The sequence below is a fragment of the Eurytemora carolleeae genome, unplaced genomic scaffold (genome assembly GCF_000591075.1).
Source record: "Eurytemora carolleeae unplaced genomic scaffold, Eaff_2.0 scaffold824, whole genome shotgun sequence".
In the NCBI taxonomy this organism is placed as follows: domain Eukaryota; kingdom Metazoa; phylum Arthropoda; class Copepoda; order Calanoida; family Temoridae; genus Eurytemora; species Eurytemora carolleeae.
The window spans coordinates 110,340-136,096 of NW_019396774.1; the positions used below are offsets into that span (position 1 = coordinate 110,340).

General features: G+C 30.4%; 1 protein-coding gene across 1 annotated transcript in view; it reads right to left on the reverse strand.

Annotated features, from left to right (window-relative positions):
* LOC111708546 (alpha,alpha-trehalose-phosphate synthase [UDP-forming]) overlaps positions 1-16,749 on the reverse strand; it is a 34,845-nt gene extending 18,096 nt beyond the window's left edge. The window contains exons 1-6 of the mRNA XM_023481954.1: positions 16,703-16,749; positions 8,721-8,775; positions 4,593-4,702; positions 3,859-3,957; positions 1,764-1,903; positions 337-482 (exon numbers count right to left, since the gene is read on the reverse strand). Coding sequence (XP_023337722.1) covers positions 337-482; positions 1,764-1,903; positions 3,859-3,957; positions 4,593-4,702; positions 8,721-8,765 — 540 coding nt within the window. The 5' untranslated portion in view covers positions 8,766-8,775; positions 16,703-16,749. The remainder of the gene's footprint in view (positions 1-336; positions 483-1,763; positions 1,904-3,858; positions 3,958-4,592; positions 4,703-8,720; positions 8,776-16,702) is intronic.
* Between the last annotated feature and the right edge of the window lie 9,008 nt (positions 16,750-25,757).

The following is a 25,757-nucleotide window of genomic DNA, read 5'->3' on the forward strand; positions in this document are numbered from 1 at the left end:
TAAAGGATCAATGCTTGGCCCCTGAAATGGTCTGACCATCATAAAGGATCAATGCTTGGCCCCTGAAATGGTCTGACCATCATAAAGGATCAATGCTTGGCCCCTGAAATGGTCTGACCATGATAAAGGATATCAATGCTTGGCCCCTGAAATGGTCTGACCATGATAAAGGATATCGAATAGAAATAAAATTAATACGTAGATCTCTGTGTAAAATGGAGATTAAGTCACAGTACAATAAAAAAGGGATATTTAAAAAAATATATTATCAATTAATTGATAAATAAATCAAACATATTTTATATTCTTAAAATTATTTTTGTTTTTATTAGTGACCTGCCATGTGTTGATATCAAATATTGTTCTGTCTGGCATAGAATGGAATAGAGGCCAAAACGTTGCATTGCAGCAGCCATTGTAGAAAAGGTCAAAGGTCTCGCTGTTATGAATTAGAACCGGTTTAGCTTGAGTTGATTTCAATCCTATAATATAAAACATTTTGTTGAGACACACTTTCATTCCTTTATTTCGTCAAAGTTAAGGAGTAATTTGTCACAAAATATACAAAAATCGATGACGTAATTTAAGACGTGGATTTATAAATTGTTAATTAAAAAATAGTAATAATGAAAAGTATTTTCTTTAATTATCTGATATTTAGCACTATATATGAACTAAATTATCTGATATTTAGCACTATATATAAACTAAATTATCTGATATTTAATTCGTCAAAGTCAGGGGGCGGAAACGTCATGTGTGTGTGTCTGTACCAAAAGAGTGTGTGTAAAGTTTACCGTGCCGAAGGTAATGTAGGTATATACAGTACATAAGAATCTCGGTATTTGTACAGTCTAGGAGAGTACATTTGTTTATTGTTAATTGCTTACTTAAAAATAAGTCAACACTATAAGCCAAATTTTCATGCAAAGAATATAACTTGATTAAAGTTTACAATAAATATAGTCGTTATTCAAGCTTAATAATAATTGACAACAATGTTCTGCAATTTCCTTGACTGTAATCATGTTGTGTGTCTGTACCAAAAGAGTGTGTGTAATGTTTACCGAACTCGTCTGCAAACCAGTGCGACTGGCTTTCTCATGCCAGACCAGCGCCATTTCCTTTCCCTTTAATCCTATTCCCTGGTCAAAGTTTAGAAGTAATTTGTCACAAAATATACAACAATCGTTCACGTAAATTAAGACGGGGATCTATATTTTGTTAATTGAAAAATAGTAATAATGAAAAGTGTTTTCTTTAATTATCTGATATTTAGCACTATATATGAACTAAATTATCTGATATTTAGCACTATATATAAACTAAATTGTCTACTAAATATTTGTACTGCTTCCAGAGTGGGAAACATACTGTAATGAATACATACATGATGATGATACTTTTTCTGAAAATTTTATTCTAAAGCTAATATTTTGAAACATCTATTGATCACTTCTTGGAGAATAGTTCCGTTGTGTGAAACCATATTTTTGATATAAAAAATCAGACATAGTGAGATGTTTAAGGGTCCTTTAGATAAAAAGTGTTGAACTCTGTTAATTTCCTTCATTGTTTCGCAGTCAAAAATGAGCGCAAGTCACTTGATCAGATCAGAAAAATGTGTAAGGGCCAAGGGGTACCGTAAATTGAGGGTCACTTCAAACTACGCCATTTTAATATCTATAATATTTCAACTTCAATTGTTTGAAAGTTTATGGTAAACACTGTATTGGTTTGCATGCTAGCTGATTAGGAAATACCTGCTGTTGGACTCTGATCATCAGGTTTAGATTCTGGAATAGAATCTTCAGTTTTAAAATCTGTTAACCCTGTCCATCCTACCCAGAGACCAGCACATTCTATAACTACAGGAGCCACTGCTGTAACCAGTCCTCCAGCACTGAACAAATATTTTTTTCAAATTAAATTTTTTATATTAAACCCTGTATTTCGCATAATGCATCGGGATTTACAGGTTTTCCCACTAAAACTAAAATTGAAGAAAACCTAATATACTATATACCGTTACATACTTCGTTTATCTGTCTGTCTGTTTGTTTGTATCCAATAAACGTAAATACACCTGAATTGATCGGTCCAAAATGTACATGACTTTAACGACACAAGGAAAGGTTTATGCCTGGTCGAAGTTGAACAATTTTGCCCGGAAAAAATGTCGACATTTACTTTTTTTTTAAATGCACCAATTTAAACAGAAAAATCTGCGAAAATTGAATAACTATTAAAAATTATGACTTTTACAGTAAAACCATTCTAACCCGATTAGACGGCAATAATACAAAGAAGACATTAACATACATACAAATTACAAGATTATTAACTATTTATGAAGAGCAGCATATTTTCTAGAATAGCCTAGATGTCCCGGTGGAATTTTTACCCACGTTCCAGAATCAATCATAATCAACTGTATTATTTACACAAAATACAGATATTTACATCATAGAACGGAACTATGTACACAAAATATAACAAAATTTACACTGTACGGTAAAACAGAAGTGTACACTGTACAGCATATACAGCTTACTGTATTGAATTGCATAGTAAAACATTTCTAAATTACAGAATTGTAATATACTGCATAATAGGACTGAACTGAACTATGTAATATATCTTTTTTGTAATGTACTTTATAGTAGTACTGTACTGTCTTGTACACATAAATTTGTTTTACATCATACAATTACTGTACAGTATAATGTGCTCTACAGTATATAAATCTACTGTACAGGTTATCTATACTGTACAGTTTATCTCTGCTGTTCATTGTAGCTGAGCTGTACAGTGTTACTTTGCTGTACATTGTAACTATGTTGTACAGTCTAAATATGCTGTACAGTGTACATATGCTTCACAGTGTAACTATGGTGTACAGTCTAACTATGCTATACAGTCACACTATGCTGTACAGTGTAACTATGATGTATAGTGTAACTATGCTGTCAAGTGTAACTATGCTGTACAGTCTAACTATACTGCACAGTGTAACTATGATGTACTTGCTGTATAGTGTAATTATGTTGTACAGTCTCACTATGCTGTGCAATGTAACTATGCTATACACTGTAACTATTCTGTACATAAAGTCTAATATGCTGTACAGTGAAACTATGCGATACAATGTAACTATGCTGTACAGTGTAACTATGCTGTACAGTGTAACTATGCTGTACAGTGTAACTATGCTGTACAGTATAACTATGCTGTACAGTGTAACTATGCTTTACAGTGTAACTATGCTGTACAGTGTAAATGTGTTGTACTCATATTAGTCTGTTAAAGTTATTTGAAATGTACATTTTAACGGATTTAATAAAATGTTCTTAATTGAAATTTTTTGAAACATATTTTTGTAATTCGAAATATAATTTTGTATTAGATAGAGGAAATTAATAACATAATCTTTATTATTAAATAAAAAACATGTCATAGAAGGAGATAGAAAATGTAAACTGTACACAAATACTTTGCAGGTCAGTTAAGGGAATTTCTAATTATCCGAAAAAGTTGTTGTTCACAATATTATCATCTTTTGAGATGAAAATGCACGAATTTTTTCCTGAAAGCTTCACTTATTTCATATAACTGTCACAAGGGATGTTAGGTAACTTTGCCTCCCTTTCTTGGGGGAATCATAGGTCGGATCAAAAGACGGTAAAAAACATGGATAATATCAATCAAATAAGTTTGACAAAACAAATTAGACAAATTTTAATTTACATTTTGAAAAGGCTCCATTGTTGCCAATTATAATAAAATTGCTTTTTTAAAGTTTAAATAGTGTTAAAAAATCAAATTGGTGCAGCCGTTACTAAAAATATTTTGTTGCACCTGGATTTCCGTTCCAACATTCCATCAGCATTCCGAGTCAGAACAAATGGAAGACGATTGGAGACAACAATCATAGGATTGGTAACGTGAATCGGCATTCTATAATTTTAGTTTTTTTTTTAATTGAAATAGAATCAATACCTACAACAAAAATAAAAAAAATTCTGTTCTATTTTTATTTTTCTTCTAAATATTTTGTTTTGGTTATTTATTTCTTTGCGCATTATTTTATACATCTTTCAAATTATTTTGTTTCCAGCATGGTTTTATATTAAGGTTGGTTACTCTCCATGCGCTCCAATGTACAGAAAATGTCGTCTCCTAAGATAGATGGATAAGAACCTAATATGACGTAACTATCGCCTTTATAATCAGTGACGTCATATCAATCTATCTTAAGAGACGTCCTTTTCCGTACATTGGAGTGCATCGAGAGTAACCAACCTTATTATACAACATTGGTTTCTAGTTCTTTCTATTGTTTCTAGTTTCTTTCTTCTTCCTTTTCTTGGTCTTTTCAATCTTTCCCTCTCCGACCTTTTCCTATCCCAGCCTATTCAATCCAATCCGTTTCTGTCTAAGCTTTCCCAATCCAATCCGTTCTTATCCAATCCTATCCAATCCTTTCCTATCCAATCCTTTCCTATCCAATCCTTTCCTATCCAATCCTTTCCTATCCAATCCTTTCCTATCCAATCCTTTCCTATCTATGAAAGATAAGGTTTACTTGTAACCTGGGTTTTGTCTCCTCTGCCTCGTTAAAACTATCCTCCTCTAGGTCTATGATAGAGAAGGTCAACCTGGAAGAGATTGGTTCGTCACCGGAATCACATTCACTTCCTCCCTAGAGTATATTATCTTATAAAAAATATAAGGTAAATCTTTGTAAATACAGGATTACCGACAAAGAAAGAGACTGTAAAGACGACCTGAAACTAAAAGATCATCAAATCAAGGTAAAATTAAAAGTATTTTTATTTAACGATTTTGCAAAGAAAGAAACAAGTTTACAGCTGCAGGTAATTATGAATATAAACCTCTGAAGTCTCATTTTTTGTGGGTAACCCTGTATGTGCTTTATTTAAACACGACCAACCCGTAAACTTCAATAAAATTGGTAGCTTCGGATAGGTGGTGCGAGAGGCGTTATAGAAGTAAACGGTTTTTTAAATACTGAGGGCAACGTCTCAGCAAAGAAAATAGATTTGGAATTAAGTGACCACTATAGAATGGTCTTATCCACGAAAATAATTTGTAAATAATAAGATTTTACCGTAACAAATGTTAACAACAATTTTCTTAATCCATGAAATAAATGCGGAGATATTAAGAAATTTGCTAAAATATCAAATATGAACAAAATTGTTAAAATTTTTGATATTTTCATTTTTAAAAATACCAAAATTTAAAAAGAGCGGACAATCTGTTTTACATCATTAATAACTGAAGATCGATGACGATAAAATGTCCTTATTTATTAGAACACCCTCTACTGTATATTTGTTAGAACACCCTCTACTGTATATTTTTTAGAACACCCTCTACTGTACTTATTAGAACACCCTCTACTGTGTATTTATTAGAACACCCTGTACTGTATTTATTAGAACACCCTCTGCTGTATATTTATTAGAACACCCTCTACTGTATGTTTATTAGAACACCCTCTACTGTATTTGAATGCTCGGGTGTTATGTTAACAACAACAGAAATTTATGAATAGTATTTTGATCTGTAGTGTTAACGTAGCTAATAGTAAATTTGCAAACTAGTTTTAATGTTTAGATTAAGGAAAATCTGCAAAAACAGATCAGCTGCAACTTTTCTGTTTATGTTTACAGTTTGCAGTAAGTATGCACTGTGAGATTTAAAGTTTTAAAACTCCGATAGTCAGCTGTTTTGATATAAGATAAATGCTTTTCGTTTTATGAAAACAAAAACATTTAATTTAAAAACTATGATATTAAGATATCTATTTTCTTTCTTCAAGACACTAAAAATATAACTTTCTAAAAAACATTAAATTTGAATTAAAAATTATTAAGTTTTCCAAAAATAATCTAAATTCTAAAAATTATTAAACTTTTGAAAATTATAGAGTTTTTTAAAATTACTTACTTTTTAAATATCCCTTTTGAAGAATTAAATACCTTTTAATGTTTCGCGAATTTCTTAAATTGGTTTTTTAAATTCAATTAGATGATGAGAAAAGGCTTTGCCAAGATCAAAGAATGAAATGTCATATTTCTTGTTTTAAAAAATAACCTTTTCGAGAATTAGCAGAAAATGTGATATTTTAATGTAAAAAGTTATAACAGTAATGGATATCATCTCGTTTTTTAAAAACCTCTCAAAAAAGAGAGAAGTTTTTGTTGCATATACCTTGCCATAATAGTTATACTCTAGAGAATTGTAAACTCTGTGTATATTCTAGAGAATTGTAAACTCTGTGTATATTCTAGAGAATTGTAAACTCTGTGTATATTCAAGAGAATTGTAAACTCTGTAAATACTCAAAAGAACTGTAAATTCTGTATATATTCTAGAGAATTGTAAACTCTGTATATACTCAAGAGAACTGTAAACTCTGTGTAAAATCTAGTATATTCTAACTCTATGTAAACTCTATCTAAACTCTAGTATATTTAAAACTCTATGTAAACTCTAGTATATTCTAAACTCTATGTAAACTCTGAAATATTTTAAACTCCATGAAAACTCTAGTATATTTTAAACTCTATTTAAACTCTAGTATATTCTAAACTCTATAGTAGTAAACTCATAGTATATTCTAAACTACATGTAAACTCTAATATATTCTAAACTATATGTAATTGTAAACTCTAGTATATTTAAAACTCTATAATGTAAATTCTAATATATTCTAAACTATATGTAAACTCTAGTATATTTATAACTCTCTAATGTAAACTTTAATATATTTCAAACTATATGTAAACTCTAGTATATTTTAAACTATATGTAAACTCTAATATATTCTAAACTATATGTAAAATCTAATATATTCTAAACTATATGTAAACTCGAGTATATTTAAAACTCTATATAAACTCTGATATGTAAACTCTAGTATATTTATAACTCTCTAATGTAAACTTTAATATATTTCAAACTATATGTAAACTCTAGTATATTTTAAACTATATGTAAACTCTAATATATTCTAAACTATATGTAAAATCTAATATATTCTAAACTATATGTAAACTCTAGTATATTTAAAACTCTATATAAACTCTGGTATATATTTAAAACTCTCTAATGTAAACTCTAATATATTCTAAACTATAATGTAAACTCTAGTATATTCAAAACTCTATGTAAACTCTTTATAAGTATAAAGCTGTTTCTTGACCCCAGCATTATTGTTGCAATATACTCTCCATAGAAACTGATCCTTATATATATATATATATAAATCAGAGTGAAGGAGTAAAGGACTGGAAGAAAACTTGTTTTCATGAAATATATATTTATTGCATTCTGCATTTTACTGTTATGCTTTTAACACCAAGACTGGAGTAAAATTCAAATGACGAAAAGATTCTAGTTTCACAAAATAAAGTTTTCAAGTGACATTCCCTCTAAAGATGATTTACAAGGATTAAAATATCCCAGTTTCTTTCAAAATAAGTTGCATAAAGCACACTGCAAACCAAGATGTTCACGCTCTCATTCAAAAATTAAGAAGTACTTTGCCCAAAAACTTTATCTAGCTCCTAGTCGTCTACTGTTCAACTAGTTACTAGTCTACTATAGTCTTAACACGCCACTTTATATAATCGTACTTTACCCACAAAACAAGAAACTACAGTCGGCATAATATTTATAATCAATTAAATTTTCAAATTGCAACGTGTTTTTATTCAGATTCTTTATTATTACTTGTGTTTAAACACGAACACAGACAAACATGCCTTTGCTAAATAGAATGAGGTATTTTTTAAATATTCTTTTTTGTCATAAACAACAACTGTAGTTCAAAACTACGTGACTTTTCATTTGACCAGTTAAAATTTAATTTTTAAAATCATAATAAATTTTAAAAAAAACATTGTTATAAATACACCTTTACATAAAATTCATATACCAGAGTGGACAATTAATAAAATAACATAAAAAATATTTTTCAAATGTTAGAAATTTGCTTTTTCTATGAAAATTTATAGAATAATTCATTAATATGTGTTTTCACAATGTTGCAGGATCGAGAGATAAAAATTGAAACTACGTAATCAGCTGTTTTTTACTATACCATAGATATTTTAAAGGGACTGTAAGCGAAATTTTAAGTGATCATTCATGGCAATTCCCGATTCACAACGGTACCCTAAAATGATTTCGGAAAATTATCATTTTCAATTGTAGTTTCTCTAAAAAAGTGACTTAAGCTCATTTTTCAGGAAAACTTTTTGAAAAATTATTTGAATCAATCACTTTTAAACCTAGAAAAACGTAAATATCTTCTACATAGTTCATCTGATAAAGGTTTCAAGGGTACCGTTGTGAATCGATCAGGCCTTTTCATGTGTATTGGAATAAGGGTCCCTTGAAATTACACATACAATCCCTTTAATTCAATTATGAATAAAAGTTAAATGCAAATTTAACCTCACATAAACCTGTTTTTATTCAAATCAAAGTTGTTAAACTGGTTCATCTAGAATACACACCCTCCCCACACCTTTCTTCTTGAACAGCGTTTAAACTCTGTCTTGAGCTTCTCATTGATTTCTATTTTAAATGCAATTAAAGAATTAAATTCAAATGTCGATATTTATTAAAGAATGGTGGCTACAAAACCCCGCACTTTTCTATCATTCACAAATTTTCTATTTTACCTTTTCAACAAGTGAACCAGAGATCTCAGGAAAGTCTGGGGTCATCGCTCACGATCTGAAATTATATTTTTTTATTACTATATTCACAAATACATATTTCCTGAGTTATTCAACATATATCTCGTCTTTCATAAAACATTTTTAAATGCACAGTTTATTTTAGCTATTTAGCACTTTATATTCAACTATATTCATCTATATTCATCTATGTGTATCTATATTTAACTATATCCATCTATATTCAACTATATCCATCTATATTTATCTATATTCATCTGTGTTTATCTATATTCAACTGTATTTATCTATATTCATCTATATTCATCTATATTCATCTATATTCATCTATATTCATCTATATTTATATATATTCAACTATATCCATCTATATTCATCTATTATCATCTATATTCATCTATATTCATTTACATTCATCTATATTCAACTCTATTCAACTGTGTTTATCTATATTCAACTATATTCATCTATATTCATCTATATTCATCTATATTCATCTATATTCATCTATATTCATCTATATTCATCTATATTCATCTATATTCATCTATATTTATATATATTCAACTATATTCATCTATATTCATCTATTATCATCTATATTCATCTATATAGATTTACATTCATCTATATTCAACTATATTCAACTAGAGTCTACTAAAATCAACTATATTTAGCGCTATTCAGCTATATTTAACTATATTCAACTATATTCATCTTTATTCATCTTTATACATCTATATTATCTATATTCATTTGTATTCTACTATGTTTAACTTTATTTAACCATATTTAAGTATGAAGATATATTAACTTATGTTTAGCTTTTTCTTTGAACTTGTAATTTATTCTACGCACGTTAGACTCTTTCATGAAGTTAGGTTTACTTTACAGTATGTTTTGTACACTGTCCTGTACTTTATATACTGAGTACAGCTTTAACTCTTTATTTAAACAAAATATATTAAGTGCTATCTGTTGCTAACTTTAACCCGTTGAGTGTATGCACTGATTAAAGACTGATGTATATATATAAATGTTGCTTTATGCAGTAGTTTCTTACTTCTCCCAGGGTATAATAATGAAAGACAGACCTGTGTCAATTAAATACTCTTTTTCTTTTCAATGAGCAGAGAACACACACACCCTCCCCCCATCCTCCAAATTTTTTTTTAGTTTTTTAACGTTGTTTATCGTTATCTTTTGAATTTTTTCTTCTAAATCTATATTTATAAAGAATATAATTACACATAATTCTTCTGCATCTTTTTGTGGGACATCATATTTGCATTCTGACATGATTAGCCTAGTTTTAATATATTAAATTTCTTCAAACTACCAACCTGTTTTTAATTAAATTTGAAATATGATAAGGTTCCCACAAGATGTAAGATAGTGTACAGAGTAATAAAATAAGGTTACTACATGATGTAGGATAGTGTACAGAGTAATATNATATATGTTTATTTATTTATCAATGCTACTATCTAACTATATTCCAGGTGTCTAGTGTATCTACTATCTAACAATATCTAGGTGTCTAGTGTATCTACTATCTAACTATATCTAGGTGTCTAGTGTACCTACTATCTAAGAATATCTATGTTTCTCGTGTATCTACTGTCTAACAATATCTAGGTGTCTAGTGTATCTACTATCTAACATTATCAAGGTTTCTAGTGTATCACTATCTCAGTATATCTAGGTTTCTAGTATATCTATTGTTTATCTAGGTTTCTAGTGTATCTACTCTCTAACAATATCTTGGTTTCTCGTGTATCTACTGTCTAACTATATCTAGGTTTCTAGTGTATCTACTATCTAACAATATCTAGGTGTCTAGTGAATCTACTATCTAACTATATCTAGGTTTCTAGTGTATCAACTGTCTAACTATATCTAGGTTTCTAGTGTATCTACTGTCTACCTTTATCTAGTATATCTAGGTTTCTAGTGTATCTACTGTCTACCTTTATCTAGTTTATCTAGGTTTCTTGTGTATCTACTGTCTACCTTTATCTCGTATATCTAGGTTTCTAGTGTATCTACTGTCAACCTTTATCTAGTATATCTAGGCTTTTAGTGTATCTCCTATCTAAGTATATCTAGGTGTTTAGTGCACATAATGTTTAACTATATCTAGGTTTCTGTGTATCTACTGTCCAACTATCTCAAGGTTTCTAGGATTACAATAAAACTGTATCTATGTTTTATGTCCTTGCTAGATTGGGAACCCAGCTTTGCATGGAGTGGTACCTATAAAAGTCAACCCACTCAACTTAGAATTTTTAAACCATGCTAAGAAAGTTTCCGTGGTTCATGGCTTCATGCCTTTTCGCATCGATACTGCAGTACCTAATTAACAAACATTTGAGTGTGTTGTGAATCTAGGTATTTCAGTATCAATGCGTTCTTTTCTACGATGATTTAATGTAAATCGATCCAGGGGTTCATGAGTTATGATCGGACATCTAAACAAATAAACAGAGATGACTACTTTATATATATATAGATTGTATGTATTATTAGATCACCTAGAGGAATGTAACTAAATTCAACAAGGAACTGAACAATTTCTCAATCTCTAATAGATACTTAGTTATTATAATAATTTAGATATTTAGGTAATAAGTATTTAGTTCCTTTATGTATTAATCTTGTCACTGAAACTATCCCTTAAATATATCTCCGTCCCTGACCCACCAACTTTAGTTTCAACACTGTGGAAAATGCATTTAAACATTTTTATTTGGATCAAGTGAAAGTCCAAATATTTTTTCCTCTCTCCTTCTATGCAAATTTGCAATCTGCATACTGGTAAATTTACAGGATTTTGTATCTTTGGCAAACTTTCTCAACTTTACATATTGTAAAAAAAATTGCGAAAACAAAATTTTTAATTTTTATAAGTGTAAAAAATATTTTTCCCTTGTCGCCAGGCCCCTGTTTATTTACAATGTTGCGTAGTTTAACGTGTACTTCTTCGCAACTGTTACCATGGGTCGTCCACGCATAAAAATTTGTTAAATAAGTTCAAGGGACTATCCACGTAATTTTGAATGACCCTTGCATCAACGATCAAAAGCACTTCCCTTTAAATCCATAAACCTGTTAAATGATGTCTTGGGATTTTCAATCTGAAATAGTTCTAAATTGTTTGATGTAAATGAGTTGCTTTCTTTAAGTTTCTTTCAGATAGAAAATTATGATGATTAGAATTGTAAACAGTCCCCTTAGTCTAGGCGAAACTGGAAAATTGATTTATTTTGCTGTGATGAAAAATCAAGGAACTGTCACCGTGCATTTAAACAAATGTGTTGTTGATAATATACTAGTTTTCTTTGTTAGGAAAAGAAGTAAAGTTTTTATAAAACACTGCAGTCACACATTTCAAATTAGAAATTAAAGAAAATATTAAAAGAAAATTTGATGAAGTCCCAAAAAAGTATTCTCTGAAAAATTATGTTTGGATAGTTATTTTTTCAATATAATTTTTGCCAGTCTTTTACATACACAGAGTTACCAAGAATACATGCTTCATTACATAAGCTCACAGAGTTTAAAAACTTTTTTAAACTGTATACGAGCATTTATTGAATACATGCTACGAAGTGGAAAATCTTTTAAAGGTACAGTTTAAAAAGATAGAGTCTGCCCCATTGTTAAGAAAAATAGCACACAAATTCATTTAAAAATTGTTTTAAAATAATTTCCCATAACTAAATAAAAATGTACATTGTAAAGGATTTTTTTTTAATTTTTCATGTTTTTAGACATTTAGCATTTTTCACATTAAAGTTTTAATATTCATAATTAATGAGTCGAAAAGAGTTAAAATATTAAACCTTTTCATCTAGTTACCCAGAGGGGAAAAGTTGCTTTTATCTTTTCTATTTGTATGTAATTAACATTTATCCACCATCATGTAAAACTATTTATAACGAAGTAGATCCTGTTTGTATCGGAATATTTTCATATTTTCATATTCAAAATCCGTCTAATATAACTTTAAAAACTTGAAATATTTAAAATTATATTTTTAGTGAACAGCCCAATAAATATGATAAATAACAAATTAAACAAATTTTCATGTAATGAATAGAAATGTGTTCTCAAGTTTAGACTCACTAAACTTCTAACCGGGATCTCTAGTTTACCGTGCCGTACATCCCAATGTTATTAATTTCAACAATTAGAGCTAATCTAAAATGTGAAAAATTACAATCCAAATAACAAATTAAGAAGTAACCGCGTTGTAAATTCGACTGAAAGAGACGGATTTTTTGAATAAATTGCATAATTCTTGTGGAAAACTGAAATTTTGTACAAATAAATATTTACAGAAAATATTTCTAAGATTAAATTTAAATTTAAATTTAGATTTTAATTTAAATTTAGATTTTAATTTTAATTTTCGAGTAAGAACAAAAGCTTGCAAAGGCGAGGGTGTGTTGAGCACATCGTTATCTCTTTTTTTTAATGTTTAAGTTTTCTTCAACAGGCTTTTTACAAGTTTAAAAATTTTGTTTTCTAATAGCTTGCATTTTTCCATTGTTCAGAAGGAAGAACTTTTGTGTTTCTTGTATTGTGAATTTTGGAATCAAGCATTGATCTCCATCTTGCAGACTCATTCGACGGATCAATTTAGTTCTCTCCGATATACTGGAATCTACGGATTAATCTCTCTTATGCAGACCTATGGATTAATCTATCTTATGCAGACCTACGGATTAATCTCTATCTTATGCAGACCTACGGATTAATCTCTATCTTATACAGACCTATGGATTAATCTCTATCTTATGCAGACCTACGGATTAATCTAATTCTTCTTCCAAGGAATATCGCATTTATCCTAAGAGCTCACATTGGATATCGAGATCAACCGGTCTAGCGTTAGCGATACTCCACATCAAAAATTCGGCCTCTGAACGGTTTTTTTAATTGTTAGAAAACGAACAGTTTACTTTGCTCCTCGTTTATTATTGTAAAGAATAAAATTTCTAAATATGCTATGATCTCGTAGATTTTTGTGAAGCCAATAGAAAGTCCAAAATCCTGGAATGTTGAAAAATAAAGATAAAACAAAATGCCCAACTCTACAGAACAGTACATTCCTAAACTAAAGGTACTATACGCATAATTTTAGTATTTGTCAATAAAGTTATCACGTTCCATACTCATTTGTACTCTGAAATGTTAACATATACAAAATTTTCATACTTGAAACAAGGACTCAATTCTTTGCACCTGTGATATGAGTCTAAAAGTACAAATAAAACCGGTTTAAAAATATTCAATGAAGTATAGAACTAAGGATTGGGATTATTTACATTGTAAAATATTTTGTAAAAAACATCATTTAATGAACATAAGTTGCTCAAGCCCAACCCTCCAACTACAACGAAGTGTATTCTGTTTGTATCGGAATATGTTCAATCATGTTTTGATCTCTCATTCTAAATCTGTCAAAAATACCGTGAATGATCTTATCTATAAATATACTTTGCTTGTCTGTCAGTTTGTCTGTATCTAATCAACGTTAAAACGGCTGAACCGATCGGCCCAAAAAATTTTGTGGGACCTCACGTGACCCCTGGGAAGGTTTATAAATAATCGAATTTTCGAAAATTTGCCTCTAACAAAATTCGATTTTTGAAAATTTTGGAAATTCACGCAATTTTTATTTTAAATCCGCGAAATTTTTGTTGCTTTTTTTTACAATGTAAACAAAGAGAAAATGTTTAAAAATGAATTAGAAGTTTGACGCGAAGCGCTCTAAAAGCCTAGGTTTTTTAGAACAAAAAAAAAATCAGCAAAAAAGGAAATTCCACATTTAACGAGTGAAAATTGGTTCGAAATTTAAGACTCTCTGGACATTTAATCAAGACATTGAGGTTACCGTGTCCTGCCTTGCTCAGGAATACTGTTTACAATTTCTGTTATTGTTTACAATAGAACTAGTTCCTGATCTGGCCTAACATTTCAGTTTAGAATGTAAACAATTCCTCCGTCCTTCTCTCGTTTCTTTATTCTTATTATAGTAATCCCTGCATCCTCCTCTTCTTTATTTATTCTCATTGATAAACCCTCCGTCCTCCTCATCTTTATTTATTCTCATTGATATTTCCACTATCCTCCTCATCTTTATTTATTCTGATTGATAAACCTCCGTCCTCCTCATTGGTAATCTCTCAATCCTCCTCTCCTTTGTTTATTCTCATTGATAATTCCTCAATCCTCCTCTCCTTTGTTTATTCTCATTGATACTCCCTCAATCCTCCTCTCCTTTGTTTATCCTCATGGATAATCCCTCAATCCTCCTCTCCTTTGTTTATTCTCATTGATAATCTCTCAATCCTCCTCTCCTTTGTTTATTCTCATTAATAATCTCTCAATCCTCCTCTCCTTTGTTTATTCTCATTGATAATCTCTCAATCCTCCTCTCCTTTATTTATTCACATTGACTTTAGCAAACTTATACGTGAATGCAGTTCACCCACACAATGTTCTTTAAAAATATTCAAGATGTTAATCATTATTTGAATGTATAATTATATAAAAAAAAAGTATCACGTTAGTAGTCTTTTAAAGAACACATCCCATCACATTCTTTTAAAAAAGTTCGTTTTTTTTGGTTTGTCATTGAATCCCACTAATCTAAAAACATACATATGCAGGTTCATGTTAAGAAAAATAATTCACTGTGAGAAAAAATAGAGGAGCATTTTAGTACACCGAGCATAGACAACTTTCATGAATTAATTTCCTTCTTTACAAGATTTATCAAACATATCTGTATTTATTTCTTTCTATACTTTAAAGAGATTTATTAATTCTCCGTTTTCTGAAGGTCTAAGCGTCTGAATTTGTAAAAGTGTGTGAGTGGTGTTATATATATATATATATAGATTAATGTGTTAAAGAAAGTAAATGCACACTGCACAGTATAACACGCAATCAAAGAATGCTACTTTTCTTGCCAAAGAAAAATCAGGAAAACTCTTAACATTTTAAATATACATATTCCATGTGGATTGGGATTCTCAGGGTGGACTGTAATTCACAAGAGTATCCCTGAATATACCTGGAGAAGATCTATTATACACCTCGAGAAGATTTAATGTATACCTGGAGAAGATCTATTATACACCTCGAGAAGATTTAATGTATACCTGGAGAAGATCTAAGATATACCTGGAGAAAATCTTATGTATACTAGGAGAAGAGCAAATATATACCTGGAGAAAATCTTATATATACCCGAAGAAGATCTTATGTATATTTGGAGAAGAGCTAATGTATACCTAGAGAAGATCTTATATATACCTGGAGAAGATCTAATATATACCTGGAGGAGACCTTATGTATACCTGGAGAAGATATAATTTGTACCTGGAGAAGATCTTTTGTGTACCTGGAGAAGATATAATGTATACCTGGAGAAGATCTAATGTATTCCTGGAAAAGATCTAATGTATACTTGGAGAAGATCTAACGTATAACTGGAGAAGAGCCAACGTATACCTGGAGAAGATCTAATGCATACCTGGAGAAGATCTAATATATACCTGGAGAAGATCTAATATATACCTGGAGGAGACCTTATATATACCTGGAAAAGATATAATTTGTACCTGGAGAAGATCTTTTGTATACTTGGAGAAGATCTAATGTATAACTGGAGAAGAGCTAACGTATACCTGGAGAAGATCTAATTTATACCTTGAGGAGATCTAATGTATACCTTAAAAAGATCTAATGTGATACTATGACCTCGTTTGTATACCCGGAGTAGCAAAGCAGACTGGTAAAGGTTTAAGTTTTATCCTGAAGATGCTTTATGATTAACTCAATGAAAACCCGGAAAAGAGTCTAATCTAACAATTCTAAAAATACTTCTACACTTACAGGACGGTATGGTCTTACCAAGCTAGGAGAACTCCCTACATAATATTTAGTACCTGGAGAATTGAGGTCACCATGTTTAACTTAAAATCGTGTTCAATGATTTTTTAAAGACTGAAGTGTAGTATTTGGGTGAACAGCTGATCTTTACATAGCTCTCTCTCCTCCTCCTAGTCCTATATTTTAGTTTATCTTTCGAGAAAAAGTAGTTCCGTACGTCCTGATTATACAATATACAATACACAATATACAATATACTATATACAATATACAATATACAATATACAATATATAATATACAATATACATTATACAACATATAATGTACAATATTCAATATACAATATACAATATACAATATACAATATACATTATACAATATACATTATACAATAAACAATATACAATATACATATACAATTTACAATATATAATATACAATATACAATATACATATACAATTTACAATATACAATATACAATATACAATATACAATATACATTATACACGCATATATATAGATACAATAAAGCTATTCTCTTATATATTAATATTTGTATCGTTACAACTGGCCAAACCGCAGGAAAACCATGGGTTTAGTTTAAACCTGGGCAAGGCTGGTCAACACTGGGTACTCTAACTAGTTATCTATATATAATGTAAAGTTGTAATCTCTGTTTTTCTGTCTGTTGGTTTGTCCGATCATAACTTGGGAACCCCTGGACCGATTTGCCTCAAACATTTTATTCCATTTTGTTGTGAAAACGTGAAAACTAATATATTTTACATTTTTGAAAATCATTGGTAAAGACATCGAGCTCATTTTCGATTATTAAACCTACTTCTTTTGAAGGTTAAAAAAGGTTTAGACCAAAATGTTTCATCGACCACCACTCCCCCACCCCCTACCCCCATTACAGGTGAAAATATTTGAATTTTCGGAGTAATATTCCGGAGAAATTCTCTTGAATTTCTTGGATAATCTCTCAATTTAAAGAATTTCTCTAAAATTTCCGAGGAATCAGTCACAAGAATTTGTTCTCCAAAGCGAGTCACCACGGTTGGGGAATTTCATGAAATTCCTCACTTTTGTTACCAATGAAACAGAAACGTTGGAATTTATTGAATAGATATTTAATGAAAATTCATGATATTGTTATTAATTTTATACCAGAAAATAACTCTGGCATATCGTCGTTTTCAGATTGGTTGCGTATTTGCTGAATATGATCTAAAATATAATATAGTAAAATTGATTTCAAAGTAAAATATATTTAAGCAAAAGATTTTTTTAACGAAATAAACTGCAAAAAACCTTTAATATCTAATACAGCATATAGAAGACGACATTTAAAACTATTTATCAACTGTCATGTTTCGTGGGACACCCTGTATCTAAATGTAAACTGTTCGTATTGGTAAAAAAGGTTATCGCTCTTGCAGATTGAAAAAGAATCTCCTTCAGGTTTCTTCAATATCTATAGAGTTCTAGAATTACGAATAAAAAATAAATGCATCCCGAAGATTGTGCTTGAAATTCTCAGAATTAAAAGGCTTGCAACTGTGCTGTGCGCAAGTAAAATCCATTTGAGTTGGATTGGAATAGGTATAAAATATCCTAACATCCACTCCAAGAAGGCATTGAAAAAAGTAATTATAATTAACTAATATTTAAGCTAAGTAAAATCTCCTTATATTACGCTTCCTTTTTTCCATTAAATTAAGAAATTTATTAAACATTATAATTTCAACTGGCTTATATTAAATTTTCTTTTGTGGCTTTGTTTTAGCTTAACTATCATGTACATCATTATGTTGTGTTTTAGCTTAACTATCATGTACATTATTATGTTGTGTTTTAGCTTAACTATCATGTACATTATTATGTTGTTTTTTTAGCTTAACTATCATGTACATTATTATGTTGGTGTTTTAGCTTAACTATCATGTACATTATTATGTTGTTTTTTGGCTTAACTATCATGTACATTATTATGTTGTGTTTTAGCTTAACTCATGTATATTATTATGTTGTGTTTTGAGTTTAGAAAATTAATACTATAATTTCACTAAATAAAATACATTTAAGTCATGCGCAGTACATTTTTGAATACTTTTATAACACATTTTTTTAAAGGTTTATATATTTTCTAATCTTTATGGAAATGTTTAGAGAATGTAGCTTCTTAAAAGTTTATTAAAAACTCTCAAATGACTAAAAACTAAACACAATAATTTCCAAATGTTGAACTTTACATAGCATAACTTTTATTTATTTTTTTTACCAGAAACCAATTCTAACTTCTAACTTACACCCATGTTTATTATGTGACATATCCCCTCCCCTCTCTTTTTTACGTTTCTATGTATTTTCATTTTCTTTATGATATTATGTCAAATCTCTGACAAGCGGGGGGGGGGGATGTGCTACCAAATTTTGGATTTTTATATATTCAATAAGATCCTTCATATTAGGATTTCTCAGATTTGGTTGGTACTCCATGGTGATGGTGATGGACCAAACCTTTGTAGAGTAAAAATGTAGATGTTAGTTCCACATTTATTGAAAATATATTTAGGTCTGGGTTGACCCTCGTCAGTTCTAACGATATAATAACCATCAAAATCGACAAAAAAAATGTTAAAAACCACAAGAAAATAAACAAACAAAAGAGATCATTTTAAAAAATTAGGGCTGTCAAATGGATAAAAGGGAGACGAACGATCAGATCATGAGATGGAAGAAAGATAATTTGCAAATATTCACTTTTAAAAAATGTTTTAAGACAATTACTATTCCTTGAGATTGTTTCTGTCACGAAGATTAAAAAACAAATTGTTTAGATGTATGTGTAATGTGTAATGTGTATAAAGTGATGGTGGGGAGTGATCTAATTAACACATAATTTGGTTTTCTTTTAACATTAATTTTAGATTTTCTCAAACAGATTCTAGTACAATAGATGGCAACGTAGAATTTGTACACTCTAAGTACAGTTGTATTCTGTCGTCACAAGTGTCAATTCAGTTTTTGTGTCCGACAAAATTATCAATAATTGTGATAATTTAGAATAAAGTGCTTTTCTTACAGTAAAATAACTGCAATTTTATATATTCTTTAGTTTCTGTTTTTACACTTTTTTATTTAATCTTAGGAAACATGTAAACTAATTTGAGAAAATTTCGTTTTCAACTTTTCCTTGTTATATTTGACACTTGTGACGTAGTGTATAATTGGTTAATTTCTCTGTTGCCACCTATTGCACTTGATAATCTATTTGGATTTTCTATAAAATGATATTCCAGGGCCCAAAAGGTTATATAGCATAAATATGTGAAGTACACCAGCAGTATCGAAACACTACAACAAAATGTGCGTTTTACATTTTTTTCTAGTAAATTCCCCTCATAATATATATTCTATTCTCTTTGTTTACACTGCCCACATGTAATACAGTAAACTACATTGCTGGTCTTACAGTTGAAAGTTCCATTAATCTCATCTTCTTACTGGTATTAGAGGATTGTATAACTGTTCCAGGATTATATGTACATTATAGATCCATTATTTAATCAAAACACAAAAACGCAGTATACGGTTTTTGTCTATCTATCAAATTATTTCGAAATCGAACAAGTTACTGTGACTGTAAACGTTCACAATATACTCTGTATTTTCCATGCTTTTGATTACTTAGTTTTTGAGGTTATGCATTATGATATTTCTCAATATAGGTGAACTATGGCTTTATTAATATTAAAATTCTAAGGTTCATTGTTTTCTGTTTAGGTTGAATACAGTTGATTTTGACTCTTGAACATTCAGAGTACAATATCATTCAACCCAATTATTCAGATATTGAATCTAACCATATTCATCGCTCCAGGTCCTCCAGGTGGTTCGTGGAGCGTATCCTACGGGCCTGTACCTCCTCCCACTGGTGGGCTGTGGTAGAATGAGACCTGGCACGGTGGGTTTGGAAAGCAGGAACCAGCTGTTTACTGTTTACACCGTATCATGCATTCCTTCTACGGATATATTAGAGGAAACAGAGATACTGTAATAATTCTCTACCTTACAGTAACAGTGACAGCTGTACATCTGTACATACCCGTACATTTATGTACGGGTATGCACACTGTACATTACGGGATAATTGTTTGCTGAACAGTTTGTTTCAATGTAAAACCGTAGAAAGACCGTTGCCTTAGTTTTAATCGTTAAACATGATGACGTCAGAGTATTACTCAAACTACCTTGATAAGGGGTGGTTCTAGTAGAGTATACTATTCTTTACTCTAGTCTTCTAGGTGCAGTGCTCTCAACAACATAAATCATAATTTCAGTTTTTATCAGTTAATTTCTCCAGTACAATTTTGTAGTTTTAAAATGGTTCATTGTGAGGATCAATAAACAATACACATGATATGTTTATAAAATCAATAAAGAATGGAATATTATGATACTGGATACAGGATGAATACTCAAGTATAATACAGGATACAGGATGAATACTCAAGTATAACACGGGATACAGGTTGAATACTCAAGTATAATACTGGATACAGGTTGAATACTCAAGTATAATACTGGATACAGGTTGAATACTCAAGTATAATACTGGATACAGGATGAATACTCAAGTACAATACAGGATACAGGATGAATACTCAAGTATAATACAGGATACAGGATGAATACTCAAGTATAATACAGGATACAGGTTAAATACTCAAGTATAATACTGGATACAGGTTGAATACTCAAATATAATACTGGATACAGGTTGAATACTCAAGTAAAATACAGGATACAGGTTGAATACTCAAGTATAATATTGAATACAGGATGAATACTCAAGTATAATACTGGATACAGGATGAATATTCAAGTATAAATCTGGATACAGGATGAAATCTGAAGTGTAATACTGGATACAGGTTGAATACTCAAGTACAATACAGGATACAGGATGAATACTCAAGTATAATACTGGAAACAGGTTGAATACTCAAGTATATTACTGAATACAGGTTGAATACTCAAGTATAATACAGGATACAGGTTGAATACTCAAGTATAATATTGGATACAGGTTGAATACTCAAGTATAATACAGGATACAGGTTGAATACTCAAGTATAATATTGGATACAGTATGAATATTCAAGTTTAATACTGAATACAGGATGAATACTCAAGTATAATACTGGATACAGGATGAATACTCAAGTATAATACAGGATACAGGTTGAATACTCGAGTAAAATACTGGATACAGGTTGAATACTCAAGTATATATATCCATGTTTTGTATTAAAAAACTGATTATTTTCTTATGTGGTTTCTGGCTTCAGAAACAATGGTGAAATTATCACTGATCAGATAAAGGTTTCAAGGGTATTTTTTGTGAATTGGGAATGCACTTTTTTTAAATAAATGGTCCTTTGAAATTATGAGACAGCCTTTTTAAAGTTAAATATTAAATGATCATTATAACAGTATTTTAAACGTATATTCATCATAGTCTGAACAATTTTAAAAGAATTGAGTCTTTGCCACAGACTTTGATTTTGATTTTCTAATCCCTATATCTTTGCACCCAATGTCGTAGACCTTAGATAATTCATACTATGAATTCTGTTAGATCAAATAATCTGAGTTTGAAATATCAAAAGTTCAGACCATCAGGTTGCAAAGATATTTGGATAAGAAAATTTGAGCTTGTGGCAAAGACTAAACTCCTTTTTCATTGAACATAAAAACCCAGGAATTTTACACTGTAAGTACACTGAACACTATACCCCATCTCACTGAATATGATGATTTTAAGCAAATGTTAAACTGAACAAACACCTCAAATGGACATACGATTAATGAAATGTCGTCGTCATTCCACAGTTGTATGGATACCACTGTATGTGAGAAGACCACTTATGTTTAATATTTGTCCCCTATATGCTAATTTTAAAAAATTTAAGTTTAATGTATATAATGTAGACTACTTAAAAATTTATTGCGGACCATTTAAATCAATTTTTTAAATTTCTTAAAAAATTTCTTAAAAAATTTCTTAACAAATTTCTTAACAAATTTCTTAAAAAATGTTCCACTTTTACTAAACATTTCCTTTCTTTTTACTGCAGGTTTGAAGAAATTAGAAATTATGACAAGAATTATTCAAACTCATGCTCAATACTTCTAGACTCTGAACCTACCTACAGATATAAAGTATTACCTTACAGAATAATAATATAGAACATGGAGTAAAAAGTTCAACCAGACCTATCAGGCTGTAATCAGAAACAAATTGATTCTCCTAAATGAATTTAGAAGAATATTTTTTAATATTTAGTTAAAAAGAAATGAATAAAAAAAATGTTGTGAGAAAAATGATATTATTTATTAAAAAGAATATTGATTCGAGGAACAAGAAAATGTTTCCAAAGCTCAAACTGTCTCAGAAACAAGAGAAAATATAGATTCAGACTAGCTAGCTATAATGATTGATATAAAGAAGATTGGGAAAATATAGATTCAGACTAGCTAGCTATAATGATAGATATATAGAAGATTGGGAAAATATAGATTCAGACTAGCTAGCTATAATGATTGCTATATATAAGATTGGGAAAATATAGATTCAGACTAGCTAGCTATAATGATAGATATATAGAAGATTGGGAAAATATAGATTCAGACTAGCTAGCTATAATGATTGCTATATATAAGATTAGGAAAATATAGATTCAGACTAGCTAGCTATAATGATAGATATATAGAAGATTGGGAAAATCAGGTCCAACTTTAAGATGCACGTCAAACTAAAGTAAATAAAAAGTTAGATTGAAATCTTATATGTTTGCTGTAATAGTTTACTAATTCTAATCTTTATCTATATAGTAAAACAAGACATTCATGGACCGATTGGGCTGAAATATTTGCGGACACTCTTGGGTGGCTGAGGGGTGTTATAGGCAAAAAAAAATCGAAATTTTTTTTCTTCAAATTTTTTTTTTCAAATTTTTGTTCCACGGGTAACGCCGGGCCCTTCAGCTAGTATCTATATAATAAAACAAGGCATTCATATATATGTTGCCTATAGCCGGCCAAACGGCTGGACTGATTGGGCTGACATTTTTTGCGGACACTCATGGGTGGCTGAGGGGTGTTATAGGCAACGCCGGGCCCTTCAGCTGGCGTTTAATATAAAAAAACAAGGCATTCGTATATATGTTCTCTATAGACGGCCAAACGGCTGGACCGAATGGGCTGAATTTTTTTGTGGACACTCATGGGTGGCCGGGGGATGTTTCAGGCTCAAAAAATTCCAAATTAAAAAAAAGTTTTGCCACAAACTCAAATTTTAAAATCTCTATCTTTTCAACCAGAAGGTGCAAACCTTTGAAATTAAAAGTTAGAATTTTTGATCCAACATTTATAGTTTGAAATACCAAAGGTCCTAGACATTGTGTTGCAAAGATATACGGATAAAAAATGTGAGTATGTGATAAAAACTTATTTCCTTTGCTTTTCTTATATTGGCGGAACTCCGAGGTCACAAAGTAGTAGCAGTAATGTCTCATTAAATGTTATTATCTCCCTCTGTCTAGTTCAATTTTTATGGGAAGAATAGGTTGAGTAGGAGAAGTTTGGGAGGAAAATGTGCAGGTTGAGATGAAAAGATGTTGGGTTGGGTTTATATGATAGAAATGGGTTTTCTGGGGTTCACGTCAGATAAGAACGTAGTGATGTAATAATAAAGGATTGGAACGGGTATATTCAACAAGGAATAAACATTAAAAAAGAAAATTTTAATGATTTTCCCGCGAGAGAAAAACAAAACTTAATGTTACTTGTTTTCAGATGTATTGATATCAGATAAAATATTTGTTTTCAGATGTATTGATATCAGATAAAATATTTGTTTTCAGATGTATTGATATCAGATAAAATGGCGGGAGCTATAGAGGAGACTGCCAAAAAGTTTCTCGCAGACCCAAACTATCAGAAGGTTTGGAAATTAATATGATTATTAATAATGTAGGGTTGCTGAGATCAGGATAAAAGGAATTGAGTCTTTGCCACAAACTCTGATTTTCTAATCACTATATCTTTGGAACCAAATGTTGTAAACCTTAGATATTTCAAACTATGAATTCTGTTAAATCAAATAATCAAAGTTTGAAATATCAAAGGTTTACAACATCGGGTTCTAAAGATATCGGGTTTAAATATTTGATTTTGTTACAAAGATTTAATGCCTTTTTAAAAATATGTTCCAGTATCTATTTCAATATTAATTGGATCATACTAAAAGAAGGTTACACTTCCTATGATATGTGCAAGTGTTCATGATAAGTTTCAGAATACAAGATAAGTTTCAGTACCCAGGATATGTTCCAGTATCCAGGAAATGTTCCAGTATCCAGGAAATGTTAAAGTATCCATGATAGGTTTCAGAGTCCAGTGTAGGTTTCAGTATACAGGATAGGTTTCAGTATCCAGGATAGGTTTCAGAGTCCAGAGTAGGTTTCAGTATACAGGATAGGTTTCAGCATCCAGGATAGGTTCCATTACACAGGATAGGTTTTATTATACAGGAAAGGATATTTATCAGTGTACAGGGAGGTTCCAGTTTTCAGGATAGGTTTCAGTATATAGAATAGGTTCAATTATACCAGGAAAGGTCTCAGTAAACAGTACAGGTTCCATTATACACTTTACAGGATAGGTTTTAGTATACTAAATAGGTTTCAGTATCAGGATAGGTTCCAGTTTACAGGATAGGTAGTTTCAGTAGGCAGGATAGGTTCCAGTATCCATGATAGGTTTCAGTATACAGAATAGGTTTTAGTATCTATGATAAGTTTCTCTGTCGTTTTTGTTGATTGGCTGATGAGTGAAAAGCCCGCCAACTGCAATATTTTAGTCAGTAAGGTTTAAACCAGAAAATACTGGATTTACGTTGACGCGTACCGAACTTTACCGGCGGCTAGGTTGGTCTTGGTGGATGGTTTAGACTGCATGAAGGCACTTTTTTTGTTGATTTCGGTTACACCGGACATAGAATGTGAGGGGGGGAGGGGGCGCCTTGAAACTGAGTTTA